At 37.8% G+C, this 13,429-nt stretch overlaps 1 protein-coding gene across 10 annotated transcripts in view; it reads right to left on the reverse strand.

Annotated features, from left to right (window-relative positions):
- The window catches only part of LOC125465346 (histone-lysine N-methyltransferase EHMT1), a 163,557-nt gene extending 155,801 nt beyond the window's left edge, over nt 1-7,756 (reverse strand). For 3 of the 10 annotated variants that reach the window (XM_048558714.2, XM_059638393.1, XM_048558705.2), the window contains exon 1: nt 6,795-7,052. In XM_048558714.2, the coding sequence (XP_048414671.1) occupies nt 6,795-6,869 (75 nt within the window). In that variant the 5' untranslated portion in view covers nt 6,870-7,052. Of the gene's footprint in view, nt 1-4,026; nt 4,101-6,103; nt 6,188-6,794; nt 7,053-7,077; nt 7,174-7,631 lie in introns of those variants that run through there. The other 7 variants (XM_048558711.2, XM_048558704.2, XM_048558706.2 and 4 more) reach the window with 6 other exon arrangements.
- Between the last annotated feature and the right edge of the window lie 5,673 nt (nt 7,757-13,429).

Raw genomic sequence — 13,429 nt, forward strand, 5'->3', positions numbered from 1 at the left:
ATCAGCCTCAAAATTCACCCTCACCAATACGCAGCATGTAACATCTAAATGATTCACTGAAACAACTCCCCTCCACAGGCAGCACTTTCCAAACATGTAACCTCCAGCAACCAAAAGAACAAGGGCAGACGATGCAACGAGAACACCACTAACCTGTAAGGTACACTCTTAAGCCCTACATCATCTTGACATGGAATTCAAAGGTCCTTCATTGACTCAGGGTTGAAATCCTTAAACTCCTTTCCTAACAGGATCTGGGTATAACTAAATCTTAAGGGCTATGCCAGCTCAAGAGGGCAGCTATTAACATCTCAACTGTAATTAGGTGTGGCCTAGTTAGTGACTCTCACATCATACAGTGAATAACAAAAAAAGTTTTAAATCCTCAAATATAAAAATTCTGAGGTACACAAGCTCCTTCACTGCACTTAAGAAAACAATTTAGCATACAACATATTTTGCAAATAATGCAGAATAGAGTGATGACAATGATTCAAACAGAATCAAACAAATCGGAAATTAAAATTTTCCATGCTTTCAAATTACAGGTACGCCACATTCTTAAAATCTCATGAAAACAGGTATAAACAGTAATAACCAAAGCATTCTGCAAATTTGTGTTTATAATAAAGATAATAAAGACAATGTTCAGAGTATAGCTCAGATAATTTTATTTAAGAAATTTGTACACAATCTAGCCTGGTAAACAATTATGTGGATTTTGCTTTGACATATATATTCAGTTATAAAATTCAAGATCTCCTGCGATAAACTGTCCACACTGGATAAAGGGCAAACATTCACAAACTCACAACAGAAATTATTCAAACTTTCTCAGTTTATGACGCTAAAAATGTTTTGAATAATTTCTGTAAGCAGTGAGCACTTAAATGAAATTTTGCCAAATATTTTACTTTCAAATTTTTCTGTTTCCATTACCAAATTACTCTCACATCTGCAAAGCACGGAGGAAACCTTGTGCATGTTCAAGAGTCAACACTCACTGCATTAAACATCTATTGTCTACGGGCTTTAAAACAGTTAAAGCTACTGTTCCTGGTCTCAACTATGCTGAATTTTATTTTAAACACATATTTACTCAAGATACTCCAAAAATTACACCACACTAATGAAACTGGTACTTTCAACTATGCCATGCACAGTTCACTGGATTATTTTCTACACTATTTACAAAACTACTGGACCTGATCACTTCTTGTCAGATACAATGTTAAGTTGTCTAAGAGACCAGAGAACAATTCTTAGCAGCCATAGCCAACTAAATTTTGTTTACAGGATGAACAATTTCTTTTCTTTTCAGATTGTATATGATCAAATTTTGTGGTCTATGTAGTGCAACAATGCAATATCGACGGTTTTTCTAATCATCTCAAGCATCCAACGGGAAATGTATCTTTCATAAATAAATGGCAAAATCCTAGACAATTTCAAAACCACGGTAATGCAAATCTAGAAATTACCAAAGCATTGATTCTTAAAATATGGCACTGCTATAAACCTTGATGGCAGATTACATAAAATATTTGGGAGTAAAGTTTCATTTTCAGTCATAAAACCCTTCACCTTTGAGAGAAATGCATCTATGATCCCTAAATCAATAGATGATCAGGCACGTTAGTGCTTGAGATTTATTGTGCAATATCATTGTTTTAAAAAGTCTGTGGTCAAACTTATTTATAAATATTCCTAAAAATACATTCTGCACATCTGAAGTAAAGGTACTAGGAAAGTGACTTAAATTTGATGGTCTTTCAAAACTGAGTTCTTATTAAATACAGTACTCTACTGTATGCAGCTCAATTCTCAACTCCCCCTATTGGCCTCAGTTTGTTTTTCAGCATGCTTGTTGGAGATCATTTCTTCACTGCAGATGCAGCCATTTTGTGGTCCAAACTTTTGGCCAGTATGTAGGGCTGCCATTTGCAGAAATAAGTATAGGACTGTATGATCTTTCAGTTTACAGTTAATTCCAAAAATGCAAAATGTTAACCTGCTGCCATTTACTTTTTGCATAATAAGGTAAACAAAGCTTCAATACTGTGCAAATCCATACCAAAATGCTATGAATAAACTCCCAAGATGAGGGAAAGATTGATTTACACAAATGACTAAACAGTCCCTTCTGACACTATTATCAGGCATCACATCAATCACTTTCAGATATTTTATTCATTGATTGGCAAAATTATCTAGACATATTGTTAAAAGGAAGGTATTAAATTGAGAAACAGCCTCTCCACAACTAATTGCTGCACAACTTATATTCTCAAATTCAGCTCAACATGGTTCATGTACAATAATCTAAAAAGAAAATATTGCCCCGTTAATAAAATCTAGCAATGAGCTGTTCATCAGGATGTAAGCTTAACAATTTTCTGTGTAGGCTTCAGTATTTTAAGTACTCTGATGGAGAAATGTCAATTAAAGTTCCAACAAAAAAAAGTAAAAACAGTCAGTCAACAGTTCATCACTGCAGTGCCAGATAGTTATCCATTCACCTGATGCACATTCCATATTCCTTCCTGTCTACGCTACACTGTGACAAGGTTGCCTTTTAACTGTACTGGCAGTTGCTTATTCTGAGACAATCCACAGATATGTTGGGTTAAAAACATAAGTACATCATCTCAAGTAACAAAGACTGCTATGATGAAATGTGATAAGATATTTTATTGAGTATAACTAGAAAATATACTATATAGTAGAGATACATTTGCAAATCAGCAGTTGTCAAACACAGACAACAAAGCCACAACCAACATTCTTGTGTTTGCAAACTTCAGACAACCACAACCAAAGTCAAGTTACTATTGTGAAATAAAATTAGCTGAAATCAGATTTTTTTTTTCAACATTCGCAAACCTTTCCCATACAATTTTTCAACGATATTAAAGCAACATTTGACAAATGTATAGATTCCAGGAAGACATTTGCATCCTGCTAAAATTAACTCAGCCACTGTATATGGTCATTTCTTTCAAAACAGGTAGAATGTTGTAAATTCACCCAATCTATATAAAATACTTTCACTTCTGATTTTATCAATTTACCAATGATACTGTATAATACAAAAGATTATGGCCAAACACGATTGTGCAACTTGGATAACAACATAACCTGATCATTCAAAAAAAACACACATAATGGAGTCTTTTATCAAGCTATAAATTCTGCCAATTTCACCCTTGCAGGTTTATCTTTTTTATGTGTAATGCTGAAAATGCATATCTCATCGTGCTTCGTTAGATAATGGTTTGCTAGTACACCAATTCTTCAGCAAAGCAATGGTTGCAATCCATCTCTGACCTAGCTCATACTTATGCCCAGCATTTAAAATAGCACATTGGTTCAGAATATAGTGAATTGTTACAATATTCCTAGCTAAAAACACTTGCATGCTGTTTCTTTTGTTCCTTTGTCATCACTGAACAACACCCCAAGTTATGGACCATAGATTATTATGAAGGTAAATACTTGCATTACACACTGCAATTATCGAGCTGTCAGCCAATATATCATTTTGGATCATGTTTCAATCCATTTCAACCAGATGCCACATTGTACAAAGAGTGTTCTACCAAACACTTCAGAGTCATTTTAGAACTAGGAACAAATTCATTTCAGCAACACAAGATGAAGAAAATTTATCTTTAAGATAAATTTCTACTATTAGTAGAAAGAAAGCAACAGTTGACCAATATTATTCCACAACTATGATCAACTCTGTTCTACTTACAAGGCAAGTAAAAGGCAAGATCAAAATTGGCAAGAGGCAATATTAAAATAATTAACATTATTCTCTGACCTATAGTAATCTGTATTGAAACTGTACAAACTACACATGCTGTGCTAATCTGAAATCTCAAGAGTGTTTTCTGTTTAAATGGCACAACAGAATACACCATAAGACTGAACAGACTGTTAAATTAACAGTAACAGACACAAAGGCTAGTCCATTTTAGCACACTTCCAATAAGATACAAGATGAAGACTTCAAAAACTCACTAGAACGTTGCAACTACTGTACGGTAAGGCATTAAACAGAGTTATGTGCAAATTATGCACTTAATGAAGGATGGTTCTATAGTTGTAAGCTTGATCAGTTCCATCTCAATACTGTACAATAAACAAGTCAACTCTTCTACCCCCCCTATAGGTTCAATTACAAGACTTTGAGCATGCTCATTGGATATAAATTCACTGCAGATTCAGCCATTTCATGGTCCAAGCTGCTGGCAGATACGAAGGCCTGCCATTTGGAGACTAATTCACTGTGTTACTATGAATCTGATAAAACAAATGTCTTCATTTATTTTTTATAATACAAAACTTAAGGTAAATTTCACTTTAAGTTATTGGAAATATATAGCTTGAAGATCTAAACATATTCTTCCATTTTGTAAATTTCTACAACACCACTTACACAAAACAGAATTTGAAACACAACAGTGTATGCAAATCTTTTAGCCCTGCTTAACATATGCAATGTTAAATCAGTGACAAAATCATCCAGCATCATGTCTTAGTCTAATTTATTATGTTATGAAGAATGCCACATCTGTTTTTGAGTACAGTATAGCTATTGCAAGTAGTAAAAGGGCAGGTTAGATATAATCAACAACTATATACAAATAGATGCAATGCGAATAGTGTGATGGATGCACAGACTTATTTCTTTACAACTTTACTACAGAGAAAGATTAACCTCAACACAAACACCAAGGCAAGTCAGAACTAGGCTAGGCTACCAACTGTTCACTTCAATGTGACATTTACGTAGGGTGGTTGGGATTGGTTGGGGGGTGCTAGTAGTCACACCATTCCTAAATGTCAATGGAGTATGGTTGAAGTCATTTAAAATACTTCAAAACCACATTTACAAAAGCACAAAAGGATGTCTTATTTTAAACTCCCTTAACCCATTTTTCTGAATCTCAATTTCATAGGCTCAAATGAAAATAATAATTACCGATAATTAAAACAAATAATGGTCACACTATTCTCAACTTGGTATATGTAAACAGATTGGGATAGAATCATAGAATCCCAATTGTGCGGAATTAGGCCATTCAGTCCATTGAGCAACACCAACGCTCCAAAGAGCATCTCACCCTATTCCTTGAACACTGCACTTTCCACAGCCAATCCACCTGAGCTGCACATTTTTGGACTGTGGAAGGAAGCCCACATAGATATGGGGAGAATATTCAAAATTCCACATAGACAGTCACTCAGTCGGATGGAATCTAACCCAGGTCCCCGGCGCTGTGAGGCAGCAGCGCTAACCACTGAGCCACTGTGCCACCCAATACATTCAAAACAGTTATATTTCTGTGCCAGAAGGACAGATAACATTAATCTTTCCTCAAATTAAATTTATGGTTAAATTTTATCCATGTAAAAAGCATGTGAAACTACCAACAAAATCAACTGTAAATATTGATCTCAAATATTCACAATAAGAATTGCAAGTATCACCAAATGCATTTGTACGGTCCTGCCATATCTGGTGGTTTGATGGAAAAGTCAACTCTAAACTCCCTTGAACAATTAAAATTTATTTTGCCATAATACTGACAATAATCACACTACAAAACTGATACTGCATCACTACTCCATATTAAACTACAGATGTCCTAAATACATAAAGAGAAGTTTCTGGACAAAGTAACACAAGATACCAAATCTGTCCTAATGGCCAAACTGTGCCAATGATCACTAAATTGCATTTTTAAGTTAAATTGCATATTGGAGCATGTTAGGTGGCTTGGCTTTCATTATTACTACCAATGACGACAACTACAGCAACAGTAACAGTAACACACATTCCCTGGTTTGGGATATTACCATTTCCATCAGAGTCAATGGTCAAACACCTATAAAAATTGGAGATGCAACCACAGCTTCACTTCGACATTCATCTAATTCAAACATCAAAAATTAAACATTTTTTCCCAATAAGTTAAAACAACTTTTTACAGTAGTGATCTGATACATTCTGACTATGCATCTTACATTGTAAAGAATTAGACATATCTAGTAATTCAAAAAAGAGCCAAAGATGTGAAAAAAGATGAATTACCTTTCAAACAGATTGAGAAAGAAAGTGGCCTTTAAGCAAGAAGTATCTTCTCTATTTTACTTAGGCCTGTCTTGACCTTAATTGGTCACTGTCTAAAGTGAAAATCCTGTTTTAATATCAGAATGAAGTAACATACAGTAAAAACTTCTTACTTTAGGCTAACTAATGACAAGGAAAAATGTGATTCCAAAACATACATTTTGGCATGCAAATCAGTAAACGAAGAAAAGGTAATCAAGACAAGAATTCAGATATCCACCATTAGACTGTGCAAATCCACCCACTATAAAAGTGCGTACTAATCTAAATGCATTAGAACTCAACAAGGTAATTCAGTTTTTAAGAATGTCATAACAACCAAACCAAGATTAAGTGCTGGCAGAAATGTACTTTGACATTCACCTGTATAACAATGAGCTTGCACTGCAGCTCAAGCAGAATTAAGAACTCGGTAATGCAGCTCAAAATAAATCTTGAGCCAATTTACTGTACCACTAATTATAAAAGAACTAAATATTCAAGCCCAAAAGCACATCCCCATTATACAGCGCACGGCCCAAATGTCATTTCTTTATCTACAAAAAGTGGAAGCAGCTTTTTTTAAAAACTTCCTTATCAATGGTCACTGTACAAACAAAAGAATCTGCAAACATGCAAGTGCAGAGATGTATATACTATTGCAAAAGACCACCTCTCCAACGTGTATGAGCTCAACTTCCAAGAGGCTTCGGTTGACCATTGGGAAAGGTGTCCATCCATCCTCCATACTCTTATCTCCCCTCCCTCCAAAAGCACTTTTATTTTGAACGTGCTGAGTGGCAACTGTCGAGTACAGACTCGCACATTAAAAGGAAAACCACGCTGGTCTCATCTACCAGTGCCCGGATTCATGGAGGAAGGGGGGGGGGGTGGTAGCGGATGGTGGAGAGAGAGAAAAAATGACTAACAATAAAAAAACTCTCTCCCACACATACACACACATACACGCGCGTTTCCCAGCCGTTTGGCCGAACAAAAATCTTCAGAAAGGACTCGACGTTGAAACCAGGCTTGCGTTCCGTCTGTAAGCCCGGAGCCCAGGAACCAGCCTAAAGGCTTTGCCTCCGCTGGGCAGACACGGGCAGCGTATCCGTTATACATGGTGCGGGGCGGCACGCTCCAGCGTCCCCCGGTCAGCAGGCCAACCTCCCTCCCACCCTCCATCAATTCCCCTCCCCCACCCTCTCCTCCCGCAGCTTCTTGTCTTTCTCTCTCTTACAACGCAGAGCACAAAGCTCCAACTTTTAATTTTTAAAGGGGGGACAAAAGACACAAGCTGTCGCCTGGTGTTTGAAAAGCGGCAGGCGGCGCTCTGACGAGTTTTGGGGGTGGAGGAGGGTAAAGGTGGCCGAGGTGAGAAAGATATGTTCCGTCCCCCTCCCGGCGGGCGGTGTCTGTGTGTGTTTTGTCAGGTGGTGGTTATCATAGAAGGGGCAGTCGGCTGGGGAGGGTGAAGTGTGAGAGAGAAAAGTTGCTGCTTTTCTTTTACCTCAGGATCCGGTGAAGCCATGGCTCAGGCTCAGCTCGAGTGACGCAGCGCCCGCCCGCCGCGTGACGTCATCGCCGCCCAGAGCCACACTGTCTCATTGTGACTGTGTCTGTATCTGACTGTCTCCCTGTGACTGACTGCGTCTGTATCTCACTGTGACTGAATGTCTCATTGTGACTGTGTCTCATTGTGACTGAGTGTGTCTCTGACTCTCTCGCTGATTGTGTGTGTTTGTGTCTCGCTGTGACTGTCTCGCTGTGACTGAGAGTGCCTCTGTCTCACTGTGACTCGATGTGTCTCTGTCTCACTGTCTCGCTGTGACTGGGTGTGTCACTGATTCTCTCTGTCTTGCTATGACTGAGCGTGTCACTGTCTCACGGTGACTGAGTTATCTGATCGGCTCGCTGTGATTGAGTGCGCCTGTACCTCACGGTCTCACTGTGACTGAGTGTGCCTGTATCTTACTACCTCTCTGTCTCACTGTCTTGTGACTGACACTGCCTAACCATGTCTCATTGACTATCAATCTGATTGAATCTAATTTTGTCTCATTGTGAATGACTGTGTCAGCATTTGAATATGCCTCATTGATAATATATATGACTGTACCTATATTTGACTTTGGCTCATTGTAAACGACTGTGTCGATACCTGATTGTGTTTCATTGACTATATGTATCTGACTGTGCCTCGTTGTGACTGTGCCTGACCTCGCTGCATTGTGAATTACTATATCTGTGTCTGCCTTTATCTGATTGTGAATGACTGTGACTGTGTCTTGTTACAACTGACGGTATCTGTCTCTGTCTCATCATGCCTGACTGCTTTCATTGTGCTTGATTCTGTCATGGCCATCCCATTGTGACTGGATGTACCTTTATCTGTATCACATTGTGACTGACTGTGTGTTTTTGTCTGACAGTACCCGACCATGTCTCACTATGACTGTGTGCCAACTTTCCTGTTTCATATTGACTATATTCTGCCCTATTCTGACTGACTGTGTACATATCTGTCTCATTGGCTCAGTGTCTCTGACTCATTGCGGCTATGTCTCATTGTAAATGACTAACTGTATCTGATCATGTCTCATTGTGAATGGCTGTATCTGTGTTTCATTGTGACTGTGTTTGTGTCTGACTGTGTCTCACTGTGACTGGCTGTCTCATGCCTATATCTGACTGTTTTAGATTGTGACTGGCTGTAACTATGTCTGTATCTGACTGTGCCTGAATATATGGCTGTCCCATTATGTCTGACTGTTTCAGACCATGACTCATTGAGTCTGACTGTGTCTGACCATATATCATTGTGGCTGCGACTGACTTCATGCCAGCCTCTGTGTCTCATTGCATCCAACTGTGTGTTCTGTTTTGACTGTCTATATCTGACTGTCTCATCGTGTGGATTGTAACAATCTCTTTGGGACTGTCTCATTGGCCGTATGTCAGTCTGTGATTGAATCTGTGTATGAGTGACTGAGCCTGTGTCTGACTCTGACTGAGACATTCAGATTGGTGATGGACTGTGTCCATAACTGTCCACGTCTGTCTAACTCTTGTCTGTGCTTGACTTTGTGTCTGTTGTGAGTGACTCTGTGACTGTATCTGCGTATATCTGTGACTGCATCTGGGTCTGTCTGTGCCTGTGTGCATGACTATGTCTGTGACTATCCATGCCTGTCTGCTTTATCTATGTTTGACTTTGTTACTGACAGTGCCAATGCCTGACTCTGTGAATCTCCTTGTCTATCTGGCTCTGTGTGTATCTGATTTTGAATATGTCTGTCTGTGATTGACTCTATGTCTGACTGTGTCCGTGTATGCTTGTGACTGACTATGCGGCTGTGTCTGATTGTGTGTGACTGACTCATCTGTTTGTGTTTTGTCTGTAACTGTGTGTATTTGTGCATGTGTTGACCGTATCTCTGTCAATCTGTGTTTATATCTTAACAGTGTCTGTGATTCATCATGTCTCTGTCTGGGCCTGCTGGAGCAGCTAGGTGAGAGTGTGGGTGAGTGAGCAAGTGACAGTTTGTATGGGATAGTGTGTGTGTGGATGAAAGTGTGGGTGAAACCGTACGGATCATTAACTGAGAGTGTATGGATGACAAAATGAGTGTGGGTAAATAATTGTATGTGGCTGAACATGTGTGTGACCGAGTTTGTGTAGTTGCAAGCATAACCCAATCATAGCAACCACCTTCCAACCCCTTTTCCCAACATTCACATCCAAGAAACACATTCCCCTTTTTATATGTAAGACCTCTCTGTTGTTCCTAACTATTACTATTTTCCTTCGCTTAGATACAGCACCACAATAGAACGTGTGGATTATCCAGATTGCTAAGGAATGAGACTAACACTTCTTAAAAATTTAGAGCAGAGCAGGTCTGAATGTTTGTGACACTGCAACTCATTCATAGCAATATTCTCCATCCACTTCCCCAACCTTCACTTTATTTCCCCTCCCAAAACCTCAGTCTCGTACCTGATCATTTATCAAATCAATATGGAATTGCCTACCATGGCTAAGATGCTGCAAAACAGTAGAACACATGGACAGTTTAAAGTTTTAACTTTAAAAAATAATTACAGCAGTTTGGAGTATATGTGTGACATAAGGTGAGTGGCTGCAATTCAATCACAAAGTCCTCCATCCCCATCTCTAACACACCAAAATGCACATTGCTTTTTTGTATTAGCATAGTTATTCCTGGTCCTTATTATGCTACCAAACTGACATGAATTCTCTCCTATAGCTCAGATACAATACCGTGATACACAAAGTCAGTCCAGACTACTGATACATATGATCGATTCACTGAAAAAAATTGAGAATCTGTGTGTGTGTTTGTGTGAGTAAGTGAGAGAGAGATTGCAAACCATCCATCCATCTCAATCACAGTCATCATCATCCACCCATTTCCCAATACTGAATCAAACATACATGCTTCCCGTTTTCCCAACAAAAAAAGGTCTTTCCATTATGCTATCAAATCAATGTGGAATATTCTGTCACGGCTGAGATAAAACAAGACAATCAGGTCACTAAATGAAGAGTCACTTTTGTTTTCAAAGTTACATATTTGCATATCTTTAATTTTGTCCATTTATACAGAATACAAGATTACCTGATTTTTGATATCATTTTCTAAATAGCTCTGGGCTTATAAAACTTCTGAAAATGCTTAAAACTACTGAGAACTGAAATCTTGAAAGGAAACTACTGAGCCTTGTTCAAATGCAGCCTGTAAAATAGGGAATATTTAGTCCATCTGTAACTAATATACTCAGAGCTAAGAAGAAAAACATGTCTCCCCCAACCTTAAAGCTGTACATTAGAAAGGTGAATGGTATGAAAAGTCAAAGCTATCCAAGCATATTGCATCCAATAATGTATGAACCTGTCTAGCTTGCCTATGAATTGCAGCCTTCGTAGTTCAATGCCAAATGTCTGGATTCCATTTGTCAGTGCAAACTCTTTGCATCTCAAATTGTATAAGGATCGTTTGAATTACTGTTGGTCTGAATACTTCAGAGTAATTATTTCAATAGAACTCCTTAGAATTACAATCACGCCTATCGCACAATATCCAATTGTTAATTTGGTGCAGACTGGATAGCAGAAAATTTACATGAACAACTCAATTAAAATTGTAAAAGCAGCTGTCAATCTCCTTCCTGATCAGTAGTTGTAATTACCTCAGACAAAATCAATCTTACCAACACAATTCACTATCTATAAAACAGATAAAATGGACTAATAGTTTAAAGGGGGAAACCAGTGAAGCAGTGACTGGAAAGTGAGTGCTGTCCACTGAAAGTATAATATTCTATCTTTACAGTACAAAAGTATGTTATGGACATGCACAGAACTGTGCTCTATATAAATATTTGTCATTAACATATGAAATATCCCTGCTTATAAAACAAATCTTTGGAGAATATGAGCTTGTAGTTCTGCAGTCAAAATAAAAATGCAGCTAAGAAAACAAATCTGTAAACCCAGAAATCATACCAGTTAGGAAAAAAAATCTGTAAATACAGAAATCATATCAGCTACTAAATAATTTCTGCAGAACAGTCATTGGACTTGAAACATTAACTCTGCTTGCTCTCCACACACGCTAACAGAACTGCTGACTTTCTCGGAACAATTTCTGTTTTTGTTTCAGACTTCCAGCATCTTTTTGTTTTGTTTATTTTGTTTTTCTTTTGTTTTATTATTTTGTTTCGATAGGTTAAACTTCTTTTTAATATTAAGTTAAAATTGCTATAGTTCTAGTGGACTGTTCTCTCATTAGACACAATTTACAGTGGCTTAACCTGACAGTCACCATGTCTCAGGCGGAGGGAGAGATTGAGAAAGAGACCTTCGTGATAACCTAAGCCAGTGCAGGAACTGAACCCAGGCTGTTAGCTTCACTCTGCAAAGTTAACAGCCATCCAAGCCATTCCGCTACAAATTCTATGAGTACAGTGCCTTGCTGGTCTTTGCATTCGATTAATATATACAGTGGTAATACACTGAACTAACAATGAGGTGAACCTTTGTGGGAGGTTTCTTTTAAGTACGATTTCTTTCAATTAGCCTATTCTGCATTATGTCTGATGAAAAGTCTTCAATATTTTATATCAAAGTGAAATGGACATCAATACAAAACAGCAGCTGCATATAATGACAAGATTCACTAAATGTGGATCTTGTGCAGAAATGTAAAAAAAAGTCTCAGATTCCTGGCCTGTCTGACGGAGGAGAAAGAGAATCAAAAGAAATATTGTCACTCGGCATCTTTCTGCAAAGAAACCCCAAAGAACCTGAATGTACATTCAACATTTTAATGTTGTACAGTAGCTGCCAGACTCCCAGTTTTTTTGTGTTTCCAGTCAAGTGGCATGACAGTAAATGAAAATGGTGCAAAGACGGTTCTAAAACAAATCATTGTATTGGAAATGGCCCATAGCAGCATCGAAGTGTTTTGAACAAACTCCCAATGATATACACTTACCATGTATTCTTACCATTTCCTTCAGTAGAAATGGCCTAACTTTAAACTCCTCCAAGATGTAATGAAGTACCTACACATTTATTTAAAACACAATTTGTTGCAATAAAATGATAAATATTTAACTGAAATCTCAGAATACTTTTGTTGTAAGCCTTTTCATCGGACATACTGGAGCAGTTGATCAATTTGTATGTACTATTTTAATGTTCCAGACAGACAAACAAAGCAGGATCTGCCATCATGCTGGAAGGACATAAATTATTTCCTGTGGTGTTTATTTTTAATCATTGTCTCATTAAGGAGTTGTCTTTTTAATTGAAATTTTTGACGATCATTACACAAGTGAAAGAAAGGCGTACTGGTGGAACTATGAACAATATCCAAATAGGATTAGCATATTCATGGCAGAGAAATGAATCTAGATCATAAGACACTGACGCACTGACAAAGTCATTCAATGCAGTATGCTAGATACTGACTGGTTAATAATTAATGAGCAAAGGCTGGCTATAATATATATTCCCTTTGTGTGCATAGAAACTGTTGTTAAAATAGTCTGTGTACAGAGTGAGAATTTTAAAAAATGGCATATTCAACCTTGTTTCATTAAAGTTTTATTCCAGATGAGAGGGTAAGGAAATTGTTGTGTATGCAATGAGGTCAGCCAGGTGGATCTCAAAGAATATGAGTTCCCAGCACTTAGAGAAATTGGACATAATTCTTAGACATTTCTCCAAGATGGACGTACACCTACAGAGTCCACAAAACTGGGTTATACCCATTGGAC

This window comes from Stegostoma tigrinum, chromosome 29, assembly GCF_030684315.1.
Source record: "Stegostoma tigrinum isolate sSteTig4 chromosome 29, sSteTig4.hap1, whole genome shotgun sequence".
NCBI lineage: Eukaryota > Metazoa > Chordata > Chondrichthyes > Orectolobiformes > Stegostomatidae > Stegostoma > Stegostoma tigrinum.